The following is a 27613-nucleotide window of genomic DNA, read 5'->3' on the forward strand; positions in this document are numbered from 1 at the left end:
ATTATTAGGCCTATAATTATTACTACATCAGTATAACCCACTAGCAATCAATCAAGACACAGACACCTGTTATATTTTAAAACAGCATTATTTAACCTGGGGCCGAGCATATATTAATCCTCTAAATTACTTCTCATAGAGAGGCAGGTATCCTGCCCCAATCCCATGCCATCTGATTTTAATAACTTCTATCAAGCTACCTCCCATCCATAATCCCAAATACTTGCTAATGTTCTTCATCTGGGCCAAATCTCCACCCACGCCAGCCACGTGCGTCTCCTCCACCTAACCCATGATGGTGCGACCTTCTTCTCTTCTCTTCTCCTCTGGTCTCTCCTCCCAAGACTCTCTCTGTCTCCCCAAGCCTGCCCTGCCCGGGGGTGATGGCTTTTTATTAGTCAGCATCAAAATACATCAGACCATCCTCCAACAGGTGAGAAGCCCAGGACCAAAGCACCAAAGATTCAGTGTCTTGTTACTATACCTGCCCTGCAACACAAACACAGACATTTTGCTCCAGTGCAGCACTAACAAAGCTGAGGAGGAGGTTGCCGAATAAGATAAACTTTTTGGCCAAGAGAATGAGGGAAGCAGCAAGCGACATACAGGTCATCCTTCCTGAGAGCTGCTGCTTCTTTCCAAATCTGTATTTGTCTGTTTAGTTTTGTGGTAGGGAAACATGATCCAAGTGACCCAGAAGGCCGGCAAGGGACCTCCAAGCCCTTGAACCTGGCACCACAGACAGTTGTGCACTGCCTGACGGGACCTGAGTGCAGGTCCTTTGCATGTTCCTAACCTCTGAGCATCTCCAGCTGGGGAGCTTCTACCTCTGAGTCCAGTCAAAGACAAGTGTTTGGCGACACAAGCTGGGTGTAAGTAATGGCGCACGCCTTTAATCCCAGCACCTGGGAGGCAGAGGCAAGCACATTTCTGTCAGGTTTCAGGCCAGCCGGGTCTACACAGGGAGTTTTTAAGACATCTAGGGGTACACAGTGAGACCCCCATCATGGAAAACAACAATAACAACAACAATCACCACCCTCAAAACAAAAAGAATAACAAATAAATTATCAGACCTGGGAGAGGGGGCTTCTCAACTCTCACATGTTAAATATGTGTAATTTATTATAAGGTTACCACAATAAAAGGCTGTTTTAAAAACTGCCACAAAAGACTTCAGTTTACACAATCCAGAACCAAGTTCCAAGGAGAAAAGACACCGCTGCCGAGGCTACAGGCCCAGTCACATCATGATATCAACAAGAGCAATTACTTCCTTTGCGGCCTGCTTCCTCAGCTGGACGAGCCAGGCGTGGATCACAGCTATCGCTACAGCTCCAGAGCAGCGATCAGCTTCATGATCACCCAACCAGGGTTGGCTGCACTCAAGACGCGCTAATAGGAATTAACAGTGAGCATCCTGGCGTCTGGGCTCAAGTCTGCATCCCTAAGCAGTAAGCACCTGGAATGTTCCATTCTTCTCACACTTGTAGCGTCTTTTTTAAAAACCTCCATGTTTGGAAGTTTCTTTTGGGAAATGGTCTTCCAGTGAGGATTTTTTCCCCAAACTGTCCTATTATTTCCTCCAAAAGCAATCACTATATATTTCATGTAAAAGTTGTTACACTAGGGCTGGAAAGATGGCTCAGAGGTTAAGAGCACTGTTTGCTCTTCCAGAGATCCTAAGTTCAGTTCCCAGAAACTGCATGGTGGTTCACAACCATCTAAAATGAGATCTGGTACCCTCTTCTGGCAAGCAGGCACACATGCAGGCATTACATTGTATACATAATACATAAATAAATCTTTCCCAAAAATTGCTTTAATAAAAAGAGCCCAAGGGCTGGAGAGATGGCTCAGAGGTTAAACGTACTGACTGCTCTTCCAAAGGGCCTGAGTTCAGTTCCCAGCAACCACATGGTGGTTCGCAACCATCTATAATGTGATGTGATGCCCTCTTCTGGCCTGTGGGTGTATATGCAGGCAGAGCACCGTATACATAATAATAAATAAATCTTAAAAAAAAAAAAAAAGAGCCTAAGCACATGCCTAAAATATTAGATTTTTCACATAACCCAGCAATTCCACTTATACACCTGTTGTATATGGCTTTGAATTATCTCCCCCCAAAGCTGAAATTTGGTCCTCTGCTGACGGGCTCTGAGAAATGATTACATCATAATTAAGGTCTCTAACCCATCGCTGGGCTGATCCACTGATGAGCTCATGGTTGAGTGGGTTGTTAAGTGGGGCTGGTAAAGAATTCACTGGGAATTCACTTCACAACCCTTCTTTCTCTCTGCTTCCCACTGGCCGAAAGGTGGGAATCCTCCTTTCCCACACACGAGTTCCTGCACAGTACTCTGCCTTGCCTCGAATCCAAAGTGGCAGAGCCACCAGATGTTAGGTTGGAGCCTCTGAAAACCTGAGCCTTTCTCCTTTCTTAGTTACTTTTCTCTTGGTGTGAAGAGACACCATGACCAAGGCAATATACAGAAGAAAGCACTGATGGGGCGTACAGTTTCAGGACCATCTCTGTGGGAAGCATGGAGCAAGGCAGCAGGCACGGCACTGGAGCAGCAGCTGAAAGCTTATGCACTGACCCACAACCATGAAGGGGGACCAGCGCACCCCAAGTGAAACCCTCCTCCAGCTAGGGATCAAGCATTCAGACACCTGCAGCGATGACAGCGGCCGTTCTCACTGACAGCACCGCGCTCCCTTTTACCTAAAGCTGAGCTTTCCTCCTTGAAGTCAGCATTCTCAGGCACTCTCATCGTGACAAAAAGCTCATTACCACATGGTCCCATGGGGAATGGCAGGCTTTCAGCAACTGGTGCTTAAGGATGATTATATGGTCACCCAAAAGAAGCTGCTTCTCATAAGAACTGGCTCCTCAGTGGGTCAAAGACTTCTACTGTAAGAGCTGAATCTATAGAACACCTGTGTAGCCAGGGCCACACAGAGAAAACCCTGTCTTGAAACCGGGGGCGGGGGGTAGTGAAGAAGGGAGGGAGGGAGGGAGGGAGGGAGGGAGGGAGAGAGGAAATACAGATAAAAATGTTCAACATTAGTCAATAGAGAAACACAAGCCGAAACCACATGGAGATAGGGCCTCATATCCATGAAAACAGCTACTTGTTTGTGGTTTTCGAGACAGGGTTTTGCTGTGTATTCGCCCTGGCTGCCCTGGACTCACTCTGCAGACCAGGCTAGACTTGAACTCACAGTGATCTGCCTGCATCTGCCTCCCAAGTGCTGGGATTACAGGTGCGAGCCACCACACCCAGCTTGGAACAGCTGTTTCTTAAGGTGAAAATGTCCCGACAAGGCTGTAGAGGATGGAGCCTAACAGCGCTACTGCAGCAGTGTGAGATGACGCAGCATCTGTGGAAACATAGAATTAGTGTATCAACTAGCAATTTCCCTCCTAGACGTGTACTCAAGAGAACTAAAGGCAGAGACCCTGGCAGGGGCTGTGCACCGGTGGCCACATCAGCACTTGCTTCTAACACCTGAAGATGGAGTCCTTGGTCAGCGGAGGGCGGGTAAACACGGGCTGTTCTCATGCAGCACGGTGTTACCTGGTAACAATGACTTACATGTGCTACAGTGGGACCAACCTGAAAATAGGCTAAGTCAAAGAAACCACAAAAACTATGCAGCATGACTCCACTTACATAAAATGTCTACAATATACAAATCCACAGCAACAGAGAGTTGATTAGTAGATGCCAGAGACTAAGGGAGAAGGAGGAGGAGAAGTTATTATTTAACGGGTAAGTTTCTGGCTGGTATAATGAAAAAGCTCTAGGAATGTGTTGTGGTGCTGGCTACACAATAACCTGAATGTACTTTATGCCACTGAATCACATGCTTAAAACAGCGAAGGGGTGGGGGAGACGGCTCAGTGCATAAAGCACTTGCATGAGGGACCTGAGTTCGAGTCCCTGGAACCCACATAAAAGCTGCATGCAGTGTTGTGCTTCTGTCAACCCAGTGAAATAGGAAGCAGGCAGAGACACGAGACTCCCTGGACGTTATATGACCTCATGTGGGCAAGTACCACAGACTCTGCTCAAAAAGGTGGAAGGCTAGGACACAGACTTCCACATGCACGTTCATCCTCACAAAACTGCACACACAGCCACATACATACACATGTGAAACAGAACAAAAACCAGTTAAGGACTGGGAAGGTAGCTCAGAGAAGAGTATTTCCCGGAATACACAAGGCCCCTGAGTTTAATCCTCAGCATGCCAAAAGTGAAAGTGATTACTACGGTAAATTGTATGTGATGTATGCTTTACCACATTTTATAAGTCATTGAGGAGAGAGATCTCAGCACTCGTCAGCGTCAAGAGTGACGACATCATATCACGAAGGCTCTGCAAACACTGATGTCTCCATGCGGTAGGATGAGTGGCAGATGACACAATAGCAGCATTATGAAGCTTTCCTTATGGGTCCTGACAGGGCTACCGATGCCATAGTGGCCATGGGTTTGGAGAGGTACTGCTAATTCACTGTGCTGTGGGTGGGAATCGGGAATTAGGAATGTCGAAGTCGGGCTGGAAAGATGGCTCAGTGGTTAAGAGCAGTGTCTGCTCTTCCAGAGGTTCTGAGTTCAATTCCCAGCAACCACATGGTGGCTCATAACCATCTATAATGAGATCTGGTGCCCTCTTCTGGCCTGCAGGCCTAATGCAGGCAAAGCACTGTATATACATAATAAATAAATAAATCTTAAAAAAAAAAAAAAGAATGTCGAAGTCTTAGCAGTGAGATTCTTTCTCTAAAATCAAGTTCTCTGTCAGCAAGACTTGGCCTTATTTTAAATTACATAAATTGCGGTGTCTCAGATGACTGTAGGAAATTTAGTATGCTTTCTAAATTGTTTGGAATTAATTTTTCCTCAACATTTGCCCACAAAGGGCAAAAGACTAGCAGAAGTGCATGTCACACTCACATCACAAAGGCAATCACCTCCTCTCACTGTCCACCTGAGTGGTCTCAGACAACAGGACACCTTGCTCCTCAAGACAGGAAGTGGGTGCTCTGTGCAGGTCTGTCACTTACCCCTCACCCTGCTTTAGACAGATCTAGCAGCCGTGTCTTGGCAGGCTTTCCACAGGCTCTCAACTTGGACCAGACCTTCCAGAAAAGAGATTTTTCCTCCCACGACCACACCCCAAACCAGCCGAAGAGCAGAAAGGATATGAAAGGCTGGCTGGGCTTCTTGTCCATTTAGCCACACTAGTCTAGGAGGTGGGCTCCTGTGGCATGGGGCTGCACCCAGCACTGTGCAGGCCAGGCCAGCAGTTTTTCCTGGGACACCATCAAGAGAGACACAAACCACAGTTAACAACACAGACAGCCAACACGTGAATTAGATCCCATGCTAAGGTAAGAGTGATAAAGGGCTGAGACAAGGCCTCGGGCAGGGCCAGTACCTAAGCCACCAGACAGACTGGGGCAGTCCTATAGTCAGCAGTGCAACCTGGACCCATCAGTAGGAAAAGGCACACTGAAAAGGAGCAGCATCCATCTGTAGCACAGAGAGACAGAGCCCAGGTGCTTTCATGAAATATGGTCTGGCTTCAAGGACTGCAGCTGCCAACAAAGGGAAAATGTATCAGAGCGCTTGCCCAACACATGTAACAGCCAGGGAAGGCAGAGCTAGGACGTGAGGACAACCATGACCTTTAGTGATGGGGGACAGAACTTCCCATCACCTTCAACAGTGTCATTTGTGCTTTCATGAAAGCCCAGGGACACGTACAGCCTTGTCCCAAGAACCCTACCATCTTCTTGGGCTTGGCAGTCCCCGCAACTCTTGCCCATTAGCTCCTAGCTCCTTTCTGGCCACTGCCATGTGTAACTATTACCTGGCCCCTAAAGCTTTCTGGTATGAGGAGATTAGTACAGAAAGAGGCACCAAAAACCCATCACAAGACAAGCCTTGAATGAAATGACCATACCTTGTTAGGCCCCATTCTTTGCTCTGAGACACATGGAAGTGACCATTCCTGGCGTTCCTGGCAGAACCCACTCAAACAGTGCTCGTTACTTAGGTCTCGGGCGCTCTGTTGCTAATAATGACCCTGAAGAGGCCAACACTCTGAGAAGGTCCCAGAAGCAAAGAAGAGCTGGAGCCCAGGGCTTTACAGAACATGGCTCACTGCTGTGTCTCTCTAGGAAAGGCCTGGTTAGGGCTGCGAGCACCTAACTTAACCCTGAAGCTGAATAAACTCAGAGACCATCTGGCCAGGTGTCTTAGTGACTTTTTTATTGCTGTGATGAGAGGCTATGACCAAGGCAACTTACAGAAGAGTTTACTGGGGGCTTACAGTCTGAGCTGGTCCTGAGCATCAGAGAGGGGAGCACTGGCAGCAGGTAGGCAGGCATGGCGCTGGAGCAGTAACTGAGACAACAGAGGAGGCAGTGGCACAGCTTCTGAAACCTCAAAGCCCACCCCAGTGACACACCTCCCCAAACAGTGCTACTAACTGGGAACCAAGCATTCAAACACCCGAGCCTATGGGGCCATTCTCATTCAAACCGTCACAGCTACTGTCTCAAGAAAACTTAGTGGCGCATGTCTTTAATCCCAGCCCTTGGGAGGCAGAGGCAGGTGGATCTCTGTGAGTTCAAGGCCAGCCAAGGCCTGTCTCAAAAATAAATAAATAAATAAATAAATAAATAAATAAATAAATAAATAAAAGAAAACTTAACCTTAGGGCTAGCAAGGTGGCTCCGTGGGTAAAGGCACTTTGCAAGCATGAGCACGTGTGTGCACACACACACATAACTGTAACAAAAATAAAATTAAGAAGAAAACTAAGCTCTGGTAAACAAATTTCTACATCACTTTTTAAGCACTATCCCCACTACCACATCCCCAAGGACCAGTTTTTCAGTGGAATAGCAGAGAAATTACCTGACCCTCAAAAGCACATGGTATGTTTATGCTGCTAAGGTAGAGGCTGTGGCTTTGTACCCTGGCCAACCTCCAACAGGGTGGAAGCCAGGGCCTTACGTTTGTATTAGACAAACACTCTCCCACTGAGCTACACCCCAGCCCCAGCTAGGGCAACACTAAACTAAACAAGGCAACTCCTGAAGCAAAGCTGGATCAGAGCTCTGAGGCATACAAAAAGAGGATCTAAAAGTCAAGCAGCAATGGGCAGCTGTAACACACACACACACACACACACACACACACACACACACACACACACACACACACCACTAGATTTGAATGCTACCATGCACTAGAATCATCACAGAGCTCTGGTAATGCAGCCAAAAAGCATCATCTCATATACTCCTTGGGAATCTTTTACTTATCAATTTATAATATATACAATGCAAGGCCTGCATGTGTGCCTGCCTGCCAGAAGAGGGCATCAGATCCCATTATAGATGGTTATAAGCCACCATGTGGTTGCTGAGACTTGAACTCAGGACCTATGAATGAGCAGCCAGTGCTCTTAAACCTCTGAGCCATCTCTCTAGCCCCTTCCGTGGGAATCTTAGACCAAGCACAAGACCAACACACCAGAAACTCCATGTGAAAAGGAATGCATCATTTCCGGCTCTTAAGGCTGTGTGCACCAAGCGCTTCACAGAATGTGGGATGCTCAGACATGACGTGCAGGCACAGGGACAAAGACAGCGGCAGCTAGGCCCAAGACAGACTGCAGGACAGTCCCTGACATACTTAGCATGGGAACTTCTCAAGGGTGGTGCTGGACCCGGTAGCTAAAGGGAGCTGTAAGGACAGAAAGCTAGGATGGCGGTGATGGCGGGGAGCGGACAAGTAAGCAGGCAGCTGAGACTCAAGGTAAAAAGACAGAGGACAGGGAATGAGGGAAAGGTTCCCACTGAGGCTGCACAGATCAGTGTGCTACCGTCAGGCTGCCCAGACTCCAGACACTAGTGCCACCTCACAAACTGAAGCTCTGGAGCTATGTAACCTCAGGCAAGTTATTTACTCTCCTAGTCTCTGCGGGTCTGTGAATCATGGCTACCATATGTGTCAGACTATAAGACATACCTGACCATAAGACGCGCCCAGTTTTTAGAGCAGTAAAACAAGAAAAACAGGAAAAACAGCAATCAGACCATAAGGCGCACCCTAATTTCCTCCCTAACTTCTGGGGGGGGAAGTGTGTCTTATGGTCTGAAAAATACAGTAATCCTGCCTCACAATGTACTGTTTAGTAGAAATGTGTATCAGCAGTTACCTACAATTTTATGTTATTTGCGGGGGGGGGGGGGTTCCTAATCATCTTTATACTTACTTTGTGGTTTTTGTTTTTAATCATGTTTTACCTTTACTTACAAGGACCTATTTCCTTTTTTATTTATTTTTGGGGGACTCCCCTGCCACACACAGGGCTTCTCTGTGTAGCCTTGGCTGTCCTGGATTTGCTTTGTAGACCAGGCTGGCCTTGAACTCCCAGAGACCCACCTGCCTCTGCCTCAAGTACTGGGATTAAAGGTGTGCGCCACTATGCCCCACTTCCAACAAATAAAAAATAAAAATAAAACAACAAAACCTTTGCTGATAACCAAAGCCTGATAACCTAAGCTTGGTTCCTGGGATACATGTGAAAAGAGCTTCAGAGAGTGGCTTGCATCTGTGGTCCTAGCATTCACAGGGTGAGATGGGAGACAGAAGAACTGGATTACATAAGAAACTCTGGAAGAAACAAGGTAAGACTCTACCTCAAAAACCAGGCAGGGGCTGGGCATGGTGGCGCACGCCTTTAATCCCAGCACTCGGGAGGCAGAGGCAGGCGGATCGCTGTGAGTTCGAGGCCAGCCTGGTCTACAAAGTGAGTCTAGGATGGCCAAGGCTACACAGAGAAACCCTGTCTCGAAAAACAAAAACAAAACAAAACAAAACAAAAAAACAGGCAGAAGAGGAGGTACATGCGGCACAAGGCCACCTGGCCTCCTAGGCTTCATATAAGACCCTGTCTCAAAAAGGGAAAAAACCGTAGAAGAGAACTGATTCCTAAAAGTTGATCTCCATAAACACAGTTTTGTTTGTTTTTAAAAATGCTCCCCAACACTGTGTGTGTGTGTGTGTGTGTGTGTGTGTGTGTGTGTGTATGCATCTGTACTTGTGCAAAGATCAACAATTAATGTTGAATGTTTTGCACAGTTGTTCTTAGACTTGTCTGAGGCTCACCAATTCAGCAAGAGGAGATGGCAAGTGAGCTCCCGGGATCCTACTTGCACTTTTCTCAGTCCACTGAGGGTGCAGACTCGTGCTGTTGCTCCTGACTATGGCTGCAGGGATCAAACTCGGGTCCCAGCCTTGTCAGCAAGCATTTGATCAATCGGGCCATCTCTGCAGGCCCTGAAGAGACCTTGTTTTCAGGGACAGTCTCTCTCACTACTTCCTAGGCTGGTCTGGAACTCATGAGCCTGCCGGGCTCTTCTGAGTGTTGAGAATATCACCTTTGTCTGACTCTTTACATTCATGAAATCTCTTAAGAGGTAATATAACCACAGGGTTCAAAATCCACAGAGTTGCCTGGCATGGTGGCGCACACCTTTAATCCCAGCACTCAGGAGGCAGAGGCCAGCCTGATCTACAAAGAGAGTTCCAGGACAGCCAGGGCAGTTATACAGAGAAAATCTGTCTTGAAAAACCAAACAAACAAATAAAAACCCTATGGAGTCCACATAAAAGGTGGAAGCAAGGTTAAATTGATGAGTAAGCCTCTCAAGCGCCTGGCAATGCATGCAATGCAGGTGTTCTTTTGTGAGATCATGGGCAGAAGCCACTGCCTGCCTGCCCTGAGCTGGCCACCCAGGCCTAAAGAACTGTAAACCTGGTATCAGTGCCTACCCTTTGGAAACTATGGACAATGAAGGGTTTCAACCCAGTGACCTATCTTTAGGCAGGAGAATTCTGCACTCAACTACACAGGGCATTGTTACCTGGCTTTGGAATGGTGATGCAGGGGGCAAGGCACAGCATCAATACACTGGTCCCAAGCATCTATTTGCTTTTGATTAAAATCTAACTGACACCCTCTTCTAGTCTCCACAGACACCCGTGTACAGACACACATAAACAAAAATAAATCTTAAAAACAAACAACATACAATATAAGAAGAAAGAAAGAGAGAGAGAGAGAGGAGGTGTGGGCTGGGTGCTACTAATCCCAGCACTTGGGAGGCTAAGACAAGAGAATCACCACAGGCTTGCCTATCCTGTGCAGTAAATTCTAGGACATCCTTGGCTGCAAAGAAAGACCCTGTCTCAAACAAAACAAAAAATCCAAGTGCTTACCATGCAAGGACTTGAGTTCAATCCTCAGAAACCACTTTTACAAACCAATTGTGGTAAACTGGGTGTGGTGGCACTTTAATCCAGCCCTCAGGAGGCAGAGGCAGGCAGATCTCTATGAGTTCCAGGACAGTCAGGGCTACACAGAAAAACCCTGTCTCAAAACAACAACAAAAATCCCTGAAACAACAAAAGCAAGCCTAGTTGTGGCAGTGTGGGCTGGTAACCGCAGTGCAGGAGAAGCAGGTGGACACGGGACCTAGTGATCCTGGCTGGCATGAGAGTCCAGGCCAGGGAAAAACTCAAAAGACCAGTTTGGGGCTGGGGAAAAGGCTCAGTCAAACAACTTCTGGTGCACATTGGAAGACCTAATTTGTTCCCAGAACGTAGTGTGATAGCACGTGCCTAATCCCAGCACTGGAAAGGTGAAGACAGGAAAGTCTATGGGGCATCTAACCAAATCCATATGCTCCAAATACAGTCAGATTTTCTTCAAAAACCAAGAGGGAAAGTGAACTGAGGGATACTCAATGTTAACCTCTAGTCTTCACACGCGCACACATGTGCACACGTGCCCACAGGCACACATATGCACCATTAGATGGTGGTGCCTGAGGAATGACAGCTGAGGTTGATTCCTGGCCACCACACCCACCTGTTCACCCACCAGTATAGTTATGAGCTCCTAAGGCAGGTTCTCCAAGAAACAGGAGCAAGCAGGATCTGCCTGCTCTCTCAGCGACTCAGCCTTGTCCCACCCAACGGGAAGCAGCTGATGGCTGAAGGACACAGACAGCAAGCTGAGTGAAGTGATGGCTGAACGCTGACAACCAGAAGTCCGTCTGCCTGTGCAGAAGGCAGGCAGCAGGGAGCGAGGGCAGCCGTGTGGAAGCAAGAGGCCCAGCTGAGGTTGCCTGAAGCAACAGCTCTGCTAGAAGACAAGGGAAAGAAATGAAGGGCGAGAGTGTAGCCTTCCTGCCTAGGCAGCCCCCAGCCGCTGCCTACACCATGAGCTTGCCCAGCTCACCGCAGACTCAACACTGTCCCCAAGTCCAGATGCCAAGCCGAAGTCCCTTCCTCTGGGATCCCCACCTCTATCCTAGGCTGGGTAATTGGTAAGCTTTAGGAAGGATCCACATTGGCAGGAAGCCCTCACTCTTTGCCTCTCAACATAGTTAATACCCGAGGAGCAAGTTACACCAAACATGAGGCCCACCAGCTGGCTGTGTCCCCTCCCTCACCCAGTTCACCTTGCTATGGAACTCCCTGCTACTCCCATTAGGGCAGCTGTAAGACAAACTCTTGTCTTAAAAAACTATTGTCCTTTATGTTAAAAATATACATAGCCATTTGAGCATTTGTTCAATAATGTATTTTTTTTTTTTTTAAACAATGAGCTTTAAAAAAATACATACATACTTACTGGGCATGGTGGCACCACCTGCAATCTCAGCACTCAGGAAGGCTGAGATTACGCAGAGAAACCCTGCCTTGAACCGCCCCCCCATGCGCATATATATATATATTTTTTTTCTTTCATTTTCATTGGTGTTTTGCCTGCACAGGTGTCTGCGTAAAGCCCTGGAACTGGAGTGTGACAGGTGTGACGTGTGGTGCTGGGAATTAAACCCGGCTTCCATGGAAAAGCAGCTAGTGCTCTTAACTGCTGAGCCATCTCTCCAGCCCCTCAAAAACTGATTTCTAAGCACCCACTCTCTGCCTGTCCAGGCACAGGGGACACAATCCTAGCATTGTGCAATGTATACTGGCTGCATATTCTCTTTTATTTATGGACCCTAGCTCCGTATCTTTAGATGTGGGTGTATAACTGGAGTAACCACAGAAAGTAAGAAGGGATGGGATGGGCTGGCTCAGGGAGGGGTTAATAAGACCCAGGTACCATGAAAGGAGGGGGGAGGGCTTGATCTGGGGAAGGGAAGGAGGGCAATACAGCGGGAGAAGGGAAAGAACAACAACACGGAGGAGCTGGATACAGTGGCAAATTCCTTTAATGCCAGCACTGGGAGGCAAAGGCAGGTGGTGGACCTCTGCGACTTTGAGGTCAGCCTGGTCTATCTACTGAGTTCTAGCATAGTCAGGGCTGTACAGACACCCGGTCTAACATTAAAAAAAAAAAAAAAAGTTTCGTGTTTACTTAAAAATGGTATGTGCACATATATTATATAAGTCAAATGAGTTTATGCTACTTGGAGTGATAATGCTCCCCCCAAAAGCCAGACTAAAAACCCACAGAACCCGGCATGGGAAACCTCCCTTCAAACTGTTGGTCAGGGGAGTCTAAGAGACTCCCAGAGCAATGCAGGCGATTGCTGTTGCTCTTGGTTGCCTCCCAGAACTTGAAGGTAAGAGCTTATTGCTGAAGACACCATACATTTTGGACACATGAGGTAGAAAAACTGAGCAGGAAGTGGCCTTGACTCCTCCTCCATAAGGAGTAGCTCTTTAATATCCAAAGGTGTTATGCAAGCTGCCAAGGGAGGAAGGCAATCAACAGTCTTACCCAGCTGCGAAGCCTGTGCAACAACACAGTAGTGACAGTGTGGCCCGACAGCCCAAGGGTGTAGTAGTGGCACTTGTATCTTAGAAGTAACCTACAGCAGTTTAAGTGGACTGAAGGAATTCATGCCTGGTTCTATAACCTTAGCCAACTACCCAAGAGCTGGAAGTTCATGGACCCCAAAGAATAGTGGTCTTCAGCCTCCCTAATGCGGCAGCCCTTCAGTACAGCTCTTCAGGCTAGGGTGACCCACAATCATGAACTTATTTCATTGCTACTTCATGACTATAATTTTGCTACTGTTACTTGCAATGTAAATATCGGATATGCAGGGTATCTGCTACATGACTCCTGTGGGTGTTGTGACCCATGGGCTGAGAAGCACTGCTAAGGAAGATCCATCCATCTACTGCCACTTTCCCAACTGCATTCTAAATACCCATCCTCATATCTACAGAGAAGGTCTCAGCCCTCATCAAAGAAGCTTCGTGTTGTAGCACACAATCACAGAAGATCACAACTGGTCAAACTGCAGAGAACAACTGATCAAGGGGTGTCCATCCCCAACTCATAGACAGCTCCTACAATTAAGGCTCAGGGAACACTTAAGACATCATGGATCCGTCATAGCACTCAGGAGGCAGAGGCAGGAGGATCTCTATGAGTTCGAGGCCACTTTGGTCTATTAAAATGAGTCCAGGACAGCCAAGGCTACACAAAGAGACCCTGTCTCAAAAAACAAAACAAAAAGAAGTCATGGATCCTAAAAGGGGCTGGGGGCAGAAAAACTGTCAGAGGCAGAGGACCAGGATGTTCACTGCAAGATATCTTCTATGGGGGGGAGCTGGTACCCCCATGAAACCTCAACACTGTTTGCTTATACAAGATCTGCTAAAGGCAATACCAAATGACATGCGATGTGGGTGAGGGACATCTCACAAGACAATGGCTGCTGAGAGAAGAAAAACCATTCTTCTTTCCCAAGGGATGAGCCCCTGACAGGCAATTCAATCCCAACAGTCAGCACATACACATATGTAGGAGACAACAGTAAATGACTCAGCAGGTTATGTTTCTGTAATAATAATAAAGAAAAAAGGTCTTGTATTTGAAGCAGAGACACAGGAGTTGGAGGAAAGTGGGGCAAAAATAATATATAGTATTCACACATGAAATTCTCAAAAATAACTAAAATAAATGTAAAAACATAAAAAAAAAATACAATTTGAAAAAAAGTGTGGTGACAGCAAAGAAAATCCTGCAGTCGCTGCTATGTGTGTGGCAAGATTTAAAACCACTGCACCAGCTCTGGTGCCTCCTAGAGTGGGGCCTGCTGACCTGCATGCACATACCATCTGGCTCACAGACTTAAGGGTTCCCCAGGCTCCTGCAAATCTACCTGTGAATAATACCAACAGATGATCTGTATAAAACATTTGTTTTATATCAGACACTTTCTGGAATATTTCCTTACTCATTTCAATTCTTACTTCTCTATGAAGCCATATTATGTTTATATCAAAGTGAGGAAGCTGAGGCACAAAAGTAACCTTGAGAGGAGGGAGGGAAGAAGGAAGAGAGGGAGAGGATTAGATGAGAGGAGAGAGGAGAAGATGAGGAGAAGATGAGAAGGAAGAGAAGAGAGAGAAGATGGGAGGAGAGGACCAGAGAGCACTATGGAGAACCCTGACCTTCAGGGAAGGTAAACGCTGGGAATCCACCACAACCATCTGCCGTTGACCTGAGTGAGAAAAAACTTTTCAGAGTTTTGTCAACCTGACACACCAGGCAATTTCCTCTATCAAATTGACCTGTGGGCATGTCTGTAGAGCATTTTCTGACTGCTAATTGATGCGGGAGAGACCATCACACTATGGGCAGCACCGTGCCCAAGCACATGGGTGTAGGCTGGGTAAGAAGGCTGGGGGGAGCAAGTCAGTTCCTGCCTCCAGGTTCTCGCCCTGCCTGCCCTTCATGGCAGACTGTACTCTGTAAGGTGAAACAGACCCTTTCTTCCCCATGTAATTGCGACTGTGGTATTTATCATAGCAACAGAAAGCAAACTGTAATACCTTCAGACAGGACCATCACACCTCACCCTTGTGCCACCTGAGCGCAGAGACATCTATCTCCACAGCCGCTGCACCAGGGCCAACGCCCCAGCTGCTTACCTCCAGCCTGGGCCTGGTCTACCAAGGCCAGCCATGACAAAAGACATCTGACCAGCTTCCACTAAGCTTTCCAAGACACTCAGTAAATCAAGCCAGAGACAAAACCAAAGCTGCCACAGAATAACTACACTTTAAATTCAGGTATCATTCTGCTCAGCTGTCTGGGACCCCCAAACTGACAAGGAAACCAAAGGTCATGATGTCCTCAGCACAAATGATGGAACTGTGTACAAAGAAGTCACGGGCTCTTTACTGGGTCCAAAATATTATCACTGACATTTCAGAATCAAAAACCTACCAAAGGAGCAGAGGACAAAAGGAACTTTCCAATAGTCAAAGGCTCAGTCTACCAGGTGAAAATCAACTGCTGGATCACTGTCATGCCTAGGAGGAACTGCCATCACTGCCAAGCAGCCAAAGTGTACAGCTCCATCACCTGCTATGGCTACATGCAGACAGAGCACCTGCCACCACAGCTAGAACACTACCTGGAACAGACACTGCTGCTAAGAGGAAGTGTCTATGAACTAGGCCAGGGAGAGACAAGTGACTTATTTCAGGTCACTCCCACTGGGAGCAGCATAGCTGGAATGCATGAAGACAGCTGCCAATCCCACCACCTCCCAAGGTGTCCTACGCCTCTTATGGGGCCAGCAACGGGCAGGAAAGGGACCAGGACTCCTGGACTATGGCCCTGCCGAGAGGTCAAGATTTCTTAACCCTGAATGCCAGAATCACTCTGAAGGAAGCTATTGCTGAAACTATGGCAAAACTTTGTTTCCCAATGAGAGCTCAAACAGTGCTGGAGGAGGGGGGGGGGAAGCTGCACTCCCCACAGAGGTGGGAAAGGCCTGCAGCGGCTCTCATAGCCCTCTTACCCTCTCACTACCCCATCTTCTTGTCACGGCTACTGCAAAGGTCCAAAGCTCTTCTCTCCCCAAACCAAGGGGTCTTAATGCACTGGCCAATGACTAGAAGGGGGAATGATCAGGGCAGGGTACTAGGATGGCAAGACGTTTTACACTACCACCTAAAGGACTCAGGGACCCATCAGAGGACAGAAGCAGCCAGGAGTTTCATATTTGGAGTTGAAAAGCAATTTATAAGCTGGGCGTGGTGGCGCACACCTTTAGTCGCAGCACTTGGGAGGCAGAGGCAGGCAGATCTCTGTGAGTTCGAAGCCAGCCTGATCTACAGAACAGAGTGAGTTCTAGGACAGCCAAGGCTACACAAAGAAACTAGGTCTCAGGAAAAAAACAAAAAAAAAACAAAAACCAATCAACCCATTAACAGAATAACATAAAGCCCAAACTGGCCATAAACAGCCAGGTGGACAAGGAGCCAGACAAAGGGGCAGAACGATCAAAGCAGCCAGGCTCCCAGAATTAAAGTCCCACCTAGGTCACTTAGCTTTATGAGAGTTCTCTTTTTCTAACTGTGAAATTAGTCTTCCAGGGACCACTTGAAAATTAACACATGCATTAGCGCTGAGAACAGTATCTGACATGTAACACCCTCACACAACCAAGGTCGAAGGTTTGTTTTAAAGGAACCTTGGAGGCCAGAGGTGTAGCTCAGTGGCATGGTGCTCGCCCAGCACGCACAAGGCTCTGGGTTTGTGGCTCGGTGCTCGCCCAGCACGCACAAGGCTCTGGGTTTGATCACCTGGCCCAAACTACACAAACAAAAGAATAGAAAAAGAAGTTTAGACAGGTTAAGCCCTGCTCCACATGCTGCTCCCCCCCCCCCCCCCTCCCCCTGCCCCCCATCTCTGAAAGGTTTAGCTTGCATCAAAGAAACACTCAAGGCCCTGGTTCTTCTTCACAGCACTGGGCAGGAGCAAGAGGACAGCCATCTGCCTGGAGGTGGGCTTCTAACTAGTATCCTCCTCACACTCACGCATGGTTCAGACCTAGGACCTTGACAGGAAGCAAGCAAAGTGGCTACAGAAGGACCCTCCTCTTGCAGAGATCAGCCAGGAAGACAGTGCAGCGTGCCCCAGACAGACACCACGGACGTGTAAAGAGACAAAAGCACACAAGAAAAAAAAAAATGTGACCTAGCAATTCCTATCTTTGCTGCTCGTATCAGGGGCGACATTAGAGTGCTTAGGGGTTTGCAGGACAACAAGACAACACTAGGGGCTGCTGTCAAGTTCCAGCCTAGAAAGCCATGGATTCAAAGATCCCATTACACCCTCCACGGGAGCCTCTTCCACCCTATGTCCCATTCTGACTATGTGAGCCCCCGCCATGAGACCTTCCCTTGCCGCCCATGTACATGTGTATGGCCCTGCCATCTGCCTCTGGGCTCCCAGGCCCGGGTATACTGAACACAGGAATATACTCAAGAATTTAGACTTGCTGTTCTCTTCTTCAAAGTCTAGCACTTCTAAAGAGAGAGCTGTGTTCTGTGCATTTGAATATCTCTAGAGATGGGCCGGCAGCAAGCACACACATCTCCTCTCTGCCAGCTCTCAGCCAGCTGGCAGGATCTGTAACCAGACTAGCAAGGGGAAACCGGTTAGGGACATCAAGTGCCTAGGCGACCTAGGCAGGAGATGTTGGCCCTAGAACAAGAGGCAAAAGAGAGGCAGAGATTTGTGGCTCCATTTCCAGGGCCTAGAGACCACAACTGCAAAACTGGGAGCCTAGAGACAGAATGGGATGGCTGGTGACTCTACGCAGACGTATACATGTCTACCAAGATGTAAACCACAAGCACCCACAGACCCATCACCCGGGAAAGAGAACCATGCCCACTAGGCTTCCTAGCAGGCTATTTTACAACCAGTCAGCTTACTATGCAGAGCAGCTGGCTGGTCATCTCATGCAGGGAAGAGCAACAGGGGAGTGCTCCATTCAGTTGAGTGTTGGTCACTGGTGCTCAGGCAGGTATTTCCACGAGTGACAAAGGCACAAAGTGAAGTGTTACAATATGTTGCGGGATGGGAGCCAGGCTAAGGACAATCGCTGTGGGTGTACCCACCTGTTCTGATAGCGAGCCATGTTATTAGCCATAGGAGGTTGCCTTGAGCCTTCCCTCACAGGAAACTTTCTCTGATAAAAGCATTAAAGCTCTACTTGTCACTGCACTAGTTCAGAGATGAGTGTACTAACACAGAATACATGTATCAGCACATCTCTTTTCACCTTAAGCTCACAGACACACCTGGTGTTCATAAAACTTTTTGGCAGATCCCTAAAGGGGCAGAGAAGCTGTACTAGAACTCCTGTGCCTAACGCATAAATTAGCCCTGCTTTGTTTGGGGAGCGGGAGCAGTCAGGGTTTTTGTTTTTGTTTTTGTTTTTTTTGGCACAGTTCAAAGTATCTGAAATATGTAGAAAAGGGACCTGAGGTTCCCCGCCATACACGAAACTCCAAGGAAGTACCAAAAGTGATTAGCCGCACCACACAAACAAAACACCAAGCGCAAGGCACCGCTAAGAAGACTCTGTCCCCTGCACACGGTGCTGGGTTTACTCCTCTTTTGGGCCGGGCTAGACTTGTGTGGTGCAGCGTTTCACTAAGTGGCAAAAAGCCACCAGCCATCGCTGTCCAGGGCTGAAACACTGGCACTAGGCCACCGTTGGGCGGACTCTTGGGACACCAGGTGCCTCCACAAGCCGCCTTCGGCCTCCGGACTTCCACTCTGCCCTGGCACAACGGTGAGCCCGAGACGCAGCTCCCGGCCAGCGGGCTCCGAGAGAGCGCGCGGCGCTCTCGGTAGACGTGGATCCTCGAGGCTCGGAACCCAGGTACACTCCAACTTGTGCCCGCGCAGGGGGCGCCCAGAGGCCCGCAGCCGGGCTTCGCCTGTGCCCTGGCCGAGGCGCAGTGGCCGCCCAGCTGCCACCGGTGGAAGGACGTCCCCAGCCCCACCCCCCGACCGCGCCCCCACCCCCAGCGCCGCGCACCTGGCCGCAGCGGCTCGGTGACAGTGAGAACCAGCAGGAAGAGCAGCAGGAAGGCACCGCTGTCTGCCTTGGGCACCATTTATCCTCCGTTCATCGTCCCCGGGGCAGCCGGGTGACCCCGCGGGGAGGCCGGACCTGGCCGAGATGAGGACGTGAGGGCCGGATTCCGGCCTGGGGCAGAGTGGCTGCGCAGGCAGGCAAGGGATCCAGCCGGGCCCGCGGCAAGGGAACGCCACCGACTGGCGCGCACTCTAGGCCGCAGGAGCGGGACGGGATTCCGGCTCGCGCAAGATGGCGGCCGTCCTGTTCGGGCCCGGGCCACCCCGCCTCCAGCCCGCCCTAACCAATGAGCGCCGAGCCGGCGGGGGTTGTTGGGGGAGCGCGGGGCGGCGGGGGCGGGAGGGAGGGGGAGGCAGGACGGGCGCGCTCCAGACGCGGGGCGGGGTGGGGCGGGGCCGGAAAGCAGCCTGGCCTGGGGAACTGAGCGGCAGTGGGCGGAGTCTGAGGGCGGGCCTATAGGAAATGAGGCGTGCCATTGGCTGAGGCCGGAGGTGGGACTCGGAGACGTAGCCTTGACGGCGAGGTAGCCAAAAGGGGGTCCCTAGTGCTGGTAGGACTTCAGGGATTAAGGGCTGACAGTGAACGCGCCTGGGTCTGGAGTGGGAACGCGGGATTTGAGAATTGAGAAGGTGGCGCAGGACCTGAATGGTCTTTACTCCCGGAGGCCCAGGTCTGTCCCAGTGTCCTACATATACCCTAAAGTGGTCTTCTAAAGGCCAAACCACTGTGAAGAAAGCGAAGGTCTCTAGTGAAACTAGAGGACCACCAGGCTCTGTGGATGGGGACATGACACAAAACAGAAGGAAATGGCCAAAGGGATGTCTGAGAGAATAACAGAAAAGTCCAGATTCCCTGGAGCACATCTCGGGAAGGACCTGCCTGTACAATGAAGAGGAAAAAGCCCAGAGAGAGATGAGGCTGACGTCTTGGAACAAGGCTCCACGTGCTGGACTCACACCTGCCCTCCTGAACAGCATGAATGTGGAAGGAGAGACGGCAGACGAAGAGGCATCTGTTCAGGGGAAGGATGCATGGGTCTGGTAGTGGATGATCAGCTTAGGGGAGGGCCAGTCACCCCCAGCACATCCAACTCACTCTTTAGTGCCCGCCCCTCCACCAAGTCCCAGGATTCCAACCTATGATGCCTAGAGCCATGCGAGTGAGGGATGCAAGTCCTCATAGGTGGATGAAGCCGCGGTCAAACCATCAGATAGTCCAACTTTCCCAGGTCTTGACCCAAGATGTTGGACACAGGTCTTGTCACATCAGAGGGGGAGCCCCTTGCTGGCAGAAGCAAAGGTACCTTATCCAGAGCTGCCCTCGTCACTTGGACAGTTCTTGTGGCACATTCCAGCTCTCTGTAAAATCCCGGATCCAGACCTAGCCTTCTGCCTCGAGCCCTTCCCCTCCCCCACCCCGGCCCCAACTCCCACTGCAAACCAGCCCCAGGAGCTCAGCCAGAGCTGTGAGTTGAGTAAGTCCTTAGGTGGGAATTGAGCCAAGGGCAGAATTCCTGCCAACTGTTCACCTGCAGAGCCAGTTTAAGAGACCAGGAGGGGTCCCATGGAACCATACTGTGTTAACTCCCTGAACAGTAACCACTAGGGGCCAGAGGTGGTAAGGGACTGAAGGATCTTCAGACCTGTAGGCTCAGGTCTGTCCCAGTGTCCAGTATACATCCAAAAGTGTTATTTTAGGAGATGAGCCCTTTGCAGCCCCGCCCCGTGCCTTCGAGGGCTGCCAGTGCAGACAGCATCCAGAACTGAGGGGTTGAGGGTCACGGATGGCTCCCTTACCATTGGCCTGTAGAGTCCTTGCAGCCTGGCTCGTTTCCTCTAATAAAGGTTACTGGCCGGCTCTCTCCCTTCCCTCCCACCGCGTGGGTCAGGAGCCCGCCATTACCTTAGGGTACTGCATTATCTACAGGGTTCCTTACAATTTGCTCTGACCTTTGTGAAGCACCCCTTTATGAAGACTTCCTCTGATTTCTCTTAACTGGGGGAATCTTGTTTCCTGCTGGGACCCTTGACTGATGGAAGGACCACCCGCCCTGGATCCCCTGGGCTGCCCTGGTTTGCAATAATGAGCCGTGCTATTATGCAGAAGTTTTTAGGTTTAGAAACATGTGTCTCATAAGCCTCTCATACCTCAGGTTGAAGACAAGCATGAAGCCATTTTGTTCATTTTTAGTCTGCTCCAGTACCCTGGCAGACCTTCCAGATTCTAAGTCCAAGCAGCTCAGGCTATAGCCTCATTTCCCCCAGGGCACTACTCCATTGTGACTTCACCCACTGAAGTCACCCGGGCGACAGTGCTGGATGTTCCATGCTAGAGTCTTGGGCCTCTCAGGAGGCAGGGACAGCAGGCCTGGTCAGCTCAGAGGACACTCTGTCCACAGTGTAAATGAGGACACTGCTGGCCCATGTCTGGCAGGGATGTAGAGGGCAGCCTCAGAGGCACCGGGCACTCCCGGCACCATGGATGACGCTGCCGTCCTCAAGCGACGAGGCTACATCATGGGGATAAACTTGGGAGAGGGCTCTTACGCCAAAGTCAAATCGGCTTACTCTGAGCGCCTGAAGTTCAACGTGGCGGTCAAAATCATCGACCGCAAGAAAGCCCCCGCGGACTTCCTGGAGAAGTTTCTTCCCCGGGAGATTGAGATTCTGGCCATGCTAAACCACCGCTCTATCGTCAAGACCTATGAGATCTTTGAGACATCGGATGGTAAGGTCTACATTGTCATGGAACTTGGGGTCCAGGGCGACCTCCTTGAATTCATCAAAACCAGAGGAGCCCTGCAAGAGGATGACGCTAGAAAGAAGTTCCACCAGCTCTCCTCGGCCATCAAGTACTGCCATGATCTGGATGTCGTCCACCGAGACCTCAAGTGCGAGAACCTTCTGCTCGACAAGGACTTCAACATCAAGCTGTCTGACTTCGGCTTCTCCAAGCGCTGCCTGCGGGACGATAGTGGTCGGCTGATATTAAGCAAGACCTTCTGTGGGTCAGCAGCTTACGCGGCCCCCGAGGTGCTGCAGGGCATCCCCTACCAGCCCAAGGTGTATGACATCTGGAGCCTGGGCGTGATCCTCTACATCATGGTCTGTGGCTCCATGCCCTACGATGACTCCAATATCAAAAAGATGCTGCGCATCCAGAAGGAGCACCGTGTCAACTTCCCACGCTCCAAACACCTGACCGGTGAGTGCAAGGACCTCATCTACCGGATGCTACAGCCAGATGTCAACCGACGACTGCACATCGATGAGATCCTCAACCACTGCTGGGTGCAGCCCAAGGCACGAGGTCTGTCCTCTGGAGCCATCAACAAGGAGGGGGAGAGCTCCCGGGCCACTGAGCCCCCATGGACCTCTGAACCTGGGCCTGATAAAAAGTCTGCCACCAAGCTGGAGTCTAGGGAGGAGGCACAACCCGAGGACCAACCTGAGACAAAACCTCAGGAAGACAATGTGCAAGTGTCCAGGCACTCAGAGACCCTGGGCCTCAGCAGCGAAGTGAACAGGGATACAGAGGAAGGGCACCCCCAACAGCCTCAGGAGACACATACTTAGCGAGCCTCTCGCAGCCCAGGGGGCCAGCAGGGAATGAGGCAGAGCTCATGGCTTGAAACCTGAGCCCAGAAGTCAAGGGATGAGAGAGAGAAGGAAGACAGTCCTGGATGAGCTGCTATTTTCGTCACTTTCTTCTCCTCCCCTTTGAACTTGGTAACTAACATGGCTAAAGAAGCAATAAATAACTATATTGGTGCAGACCCTAAAGCGAATGTCTTTGCCCAGGCGACTGTCCTCCTGGGTTCCCCTTGTCTTCCTATTAGATTGCAAATCTTCATTCCTAGCTGTATCCTCAGCTGGACCAGTGAAAGGCTGCTTGGGGAGATTTGGAGGTAAGATAGCTAAGTGAAGAAGATACCGCTTCTAGAGGGAGGATGAGAGGTGCAGGGAAGGGTAGAGAGAAGGCAACGAGAGGACAGTCCAACAGGATGAACATGGCTGCCTGCCGAGGAAGGGCTAGAAGCCACAGCCCTGTCTCCTACTGGTAGAGCTGGCTGTTTGCATCAGGGCCTCAGGGTCTAGGCAGGCGTTTCCCTTTACCCCAGGGCTTCAGGCTGAACAAACCTATGAGGAGCTGAGGAGACTACAGAAGGCACATTGGTCAGCCCATATTACTTTTTGGACTCCCCAACTTGCTTGGCAGCTGGATTTTTCAGCTCTGCCCATCATGGGGCATGTTCCTCCGTGTCTAGTTGGCACCTAGTTCTCAACTGTGCCCTAAATTGCTCCACGCCATCATTTCCCAGCCCGGAAGGAAGGGGTGCCACTAGTTAACCCAAGCATGTCCCACTGCCCTGTATAGCTTTTTTTTTTTTTTTTTGGTTTTTCAAGACAAGGTTTCTCTGTGTAGCCTTGGCTTTCCTAGACTTGCTTTGTAGACCATGTTGGCCTCAAACTTACAGTGATCTGCCTGCTTGTGCCTCCCAAGTGTTGGGATTAAAGGCATGTGCCACCACGGCCTGGCTCCCTGTATAGCTTTTAACTGCGTCCCATTCCCCTCTGATCCCAACAGGTTCCAGAGGAGATCACCTCAGCAGAGATAGAAGCTGACCTCAGCAAAGCAAAATTGGCAACATGTTTGAACCCTGTGGGCAAAGAAGGCAGCTACTGGTATTCCACATGGTCGGGCCTACATGTGGCACCGCTGGCTGCCATGCGCTGCCTGCCTTGCTTATATCATGTCCCAGGCAGTCCTCACCTTGCTGTGTGGTGCCTTTCTCTTCACCTCACTCTGGGCAACCTCATGGAGGTCTAAGGGTTTAATACACAAAAACAAGAACATTTAGACTCATCTCAACTCTGTCCCCACCTATGTCTCTACTTTGAGAAGAAGACACCAGTGCCAAGTACCCTGGGGAATGAATTCCTGAATGCATTCTTCTTGCCACCCCACCCCCTCCACACCTAGCCCACCTTCACCCTACTGTCTGCTGACCCACCCCTCATCTCCCAGTGTTCACTGCTATACCCAGGCTACCACCCACAGAAAGGATTTCAACACCACCTCATCCCTGTACCCCAACACATGTCCCATAAACATACTTGCCAGTTTACCTCTGAAGACTGTGCCCATCTCCCCTCTGAAGTCTGTGCCTATCTCCCCTGGCTCAGCCAAGGGGCTTTGTCCTCCTCAAAGCCTTCTGGGACCAAGCAGCTCTCTGTAGCCTGCCTCTGTGAATTTTGCCTGTGAGGATCAAGTAACCAGGGTTCAGGTATAGTACAGACCCTGAGCCACGCTGGAGTGAGAGAGATTGGGGAAGCCCCGTGAGGAAACGGATGGAGCAGGGGGCTCCAGGACATGTGGGGGCTGGCTGGCGGTGGGGGTGTGCTGAGACGTGTGTAGGCTCCCACCCTCTCATCTCTGTGGTCTTAGCATGGTTTGGAGACACAAGACACCAAGGTGGCCAGAGGCTGCTTGGAACTCAACTAGGAGACAACTGGGGTAGGAAGAGACGCAAGGGCTCCTGCCGTGTGTTACAGGTGTAGAGACAGCTCAGACAGCACAGCACCCAGAGGGTACGCCCGAGTGACAGGTCCCAGTGCTCCACGCATGGCCTTCTGCTGCCAAAGCATTCACGTGGGCTGCAGAATCTGCCTCAGCCGCCTGTAGTGACACTCAGGGGCCTTAGGGCCAGGACTTCAAGGTGTCCTTTATGGTGTATTCTTGCTCCCCATACTGTCTTTTCCCACTTGTCCACCTGATGACTCCTCTGTGCCTGGGTGATGTCACTTCCTCCTTGAAGCCTTCTGTCCCACTTCCCCAGCTAGAAACAGGGTTTCTTGCTTTCTCTCTGAACCCAGCACCCTCGGAACATATCCTGGCAGTTCACTGAATGCATGGGACTCATGTGACATGTGAAAATGAACATGGGGACTTCTAAAGTAGCCAAGGAGACATATACAGGATGCCAGTTTGCAAAACAGTCATGCACAAAATACAGCACAGTCCAACACGCAGACGGTGAGCAGCGATGCCGTGACACATCATGCAATCCCTGCTCCCAGAGCCCCAGGGTGACAGCATCAGAGCCCCCGGCTCCAGTCTGAAACTTGCTCTTTCACTGACAATGGTAAGGGTTATCAATCCCTGGGTCCTCCAGCACCAAGGCCAACACAGCCATCCTCAGTAACCAGGCCCAGGCTGGCTTTTCCTAACCCCACCCCCTTGACCCTCAGACACCTGCTCTGGCCCAAGGCCCTGGACCTTCACAAGCATCCCAAAGCCCATTGGCTTCTCTTTCTACCAGCAACCATCTTAAAAGGGAGTTAGGCTGTATAAGGAGTGCTTGTCGCTTAGAGAAAAAAGCCCTTTCCTGGCTTACACTCTAGGCATTCTCAGCACTTGGCTGCCTGCACCTCACCACCTTTTCTATCTGGTCAAAGCCTGTCCGTCCTCCACAGCTGCCCCGCCCGCTCAAACACGCACCTGCCTACCCTCCCACACCTACACAAACCTGTTCACCAGGGCTGTGGCTCATCTGCCCACTCTGTAGCCCAAAGACCCTTGCCAACTGCAGACCCCACACATGGAACTGCTTTTATCCGGCAGACTGGGACCACCACTGGACTGACTGACTCTGGGCAGCTTCCACTGATTGACATAAGCTCATTGGAGGTTTTCTTCAAACCCCAAAGAAGTGGCAGGGAACTGGCTCTGGTGCAATGAGGACAAAAGCAGGACCAGTTCCCATGGCCTGGTAGGGAAACAGGCATGGAGCTGGCCCTGGGTCACCTCCCTTTGGGCCTCGCAGGTGACAACAAAGCCACAGCAAGAAAGAGGACCAGGGAGGGTTACCACGGGCTTGAATGCCAGCTTCATTCCAGTGGGTGGGGAGGGGGTGCTTCTTCTGGGCCTTCCTGGCTTGCAGGGGCCCCATTCCCCACAGCCTGGCCCCCACTCCCAGCAGCCTGGCTTTATGACTTCATTCACTGGTCACTTGGTGACAATGCTGAGCGTTCCACTCCTTCAAGTCCAGGCCCAGCCCAGCCCAGCCAGACGCCTCCCCAGTGGGAATGAGGACAATGCCTGCTGGCCCGGGTGAGGAGGGGATGTAGAGGGCGGCGGCACCGGCCGCTCCTGGCACCATGGACGATGCCGCGGTCCTAAGGAAGAAGGGTTACATCGTGGGGATCAATCTGGGTAAGGGCTCCTACGCCAAAGTCAAGTCTGCCTACTCTGAGCGCCTCAAGTTCAATGTGGCAGTGAAGATCATAGACCGCAAGAAAACACCCACTGACTTTGTGGAGAGATTCCTTCCTAGGGAGATGGACATCCTGGCGACTGTCAACCACCGCTCCATCATTAAGACCTATGAGATCTTTGAGACCTCAGATGGACGCATCTACATTGTCATGGAGTTGGGCGTCCAGGGCGACCTCCTCGAGTTTATCAAGTGCCGAGGAGCCCTGCATGAGGACGTGGCACGCAAGATGTTCCGCCAGCTCTCCTCAGCCGTCAAATACTGCCACGATCTGGATGTCGTCCACCGAGACCTCAAGTGCGAGAACCTTCTGCTCGACAAGGACTTCAACATCAAGCTGTCTGACTTCGGCTTCTCCAAGCGCTGCCTGCGGGACGGGAGCGGGCGCATCGTCCTCAGCAAAACCTTCTGTGGGTCAGCGGCTTACGCGGCCCCCGAGGTGCTGCAGGGCATCCCCTACCAGCCCAAGGTGTATGACATCTGGAGCTTGGGCGTGATCCTCTACATCATGGTCTGTGGCTCCATGCCCTACGATGACTCTGACATCAAAAAGATGCTGCGCATCCAGAAGGAGCACAGAGTGGACTTCCCACGCTCCAAGAACCTGACTGGTGAGTGCAAGGACCTCATCTACCGCATCCTACAGCCAGATGTCAACCGGCGGCTGCACATTGATGAGATCCTCAGCCATTCGTGGCTACAGCTCCCCAAGCCCAAAGCCATGTCGTCTGCCTCCTTCAAGAGGGAGGGGGAGGGCAAGTATCGAGCTGAGTGCAAGTTGGATTCTCGACCGGGCTCAAGACCTGAACACCGGCCTGACCACAAGCTTGGGGCCAAACCCCAGCACCGGGCGCCAGTGGCACCCGAGAATGAAGAAAGGATGGAGGAGAGGCTGGCTGAGACTTCCAGAGCTAAAGACCACCACGTCTCTGGAGCTGAGGTGGGGAAAGCAAGTAACTAGTGTGGTGGAGAGAGCCCTGGGGGGTCATGGTGTGCAGTTTGCACTCACATAAGCTAAATAGGCAGGTAGGGAGCTGAAGAAGGCCCAGGTGCAAGGAACAAGTAAAATCCGTCAATTAAACCACTATTTTGATTACGTTCTATTAGCTTTCTTCCACTTAGTAGCGAAGACATTAATGACTGACCACCAAATAAACCACAAAGTGTATACAAGCATTGAGAGTGCCCAGTGGGGAGTCTTTTTCTCTGGGACTCATCCAGCGCGGGGATCTCCAGCATAGGGGTGCAGGAACAGGCAGACTCAGTGAGGCCAGTGGCAGACGGGTCCTCTTGCCAGGCTCACACTTGTCGGTCACTGACTTTTTCCCATTCCCCAAGGTCTCCAGGACTGGACAGCT

The 27613-nt window shown here is 50.5% G+C and overlaps 3 protein-coding genes across 4 annotated transcripts in view; 2 read left to right on the top strand and 1 right to left on the bottom strand.

Annotated features, from left to right (window-relative positions):
• The window catches only part of Dgcr2 (DiGeorge syndrome critical region gene 2), a 62618-nt gene extending 43375 nt beyond the window's left edge, over positions 1-19243 (bottom strand). Inside the window, exon 1 of one of the 2 annotated variants that reach the window (XM_051150645.1) lies at positions 18920-19243. In XM_051150645.1, the coding sequence (XP_051006602.1) occupies positions 18920-18998 (79 nt within the window). In that variant the 5' untranslated portion in view covers positions 18999-19243. The remainder of the gene's footprint in view (positions 1-18919) is intronic. The other variant, XM_051150647.1, reaches the window with a different exon arrangement.
• A 1627-nt stretch (positions 19244-20870) lies between these two features.
• Tssk1b (testis specific serine kinase 1B) lies at positions 20871-23039 on the top strand. The gene has a single exon (XM_051150648.1). The coding sequence runs from the start codon at positions 21457-21459 to the stop codon at positions 22552-22554; it is 1098 nt and encodes a 365-aa protein (XP_051006605.1). The 5' UTR covers positions 20871-21456; the 3' UTR covers positions 22555-23039.
• A 2779-nt stretch (positions 23040-25818) lies between these two features.
• On the top strand, positions 25819-27613 carry Tssk2 (testis specific serine kinase 2). The gene has a single exon (XM_051150649.1). The coding sequence runs from the start codon at positions 26140-26142 to the stop codon at positions 27214-27216; it is 1077 nt and encodes a 358-aa protein (XP_051006606.1). The 5' UTR covers positions 25819-26139; the 3' UTR covers positions 27217-27613.

This window comes from Acomys russatus, chromosome 8, assembly GCF_903995435.1.
Source record: "Acomys russatus chromosome 8, mAcoRus1.1, whole genome shotgun sequence".
NCBI classification, from domain to species: domain Eukaryota; kingdom Metazoa; phylum Chordata; class Mammalia; order Rodentia; family Muridae; genus Acomys; species Acomys russatus.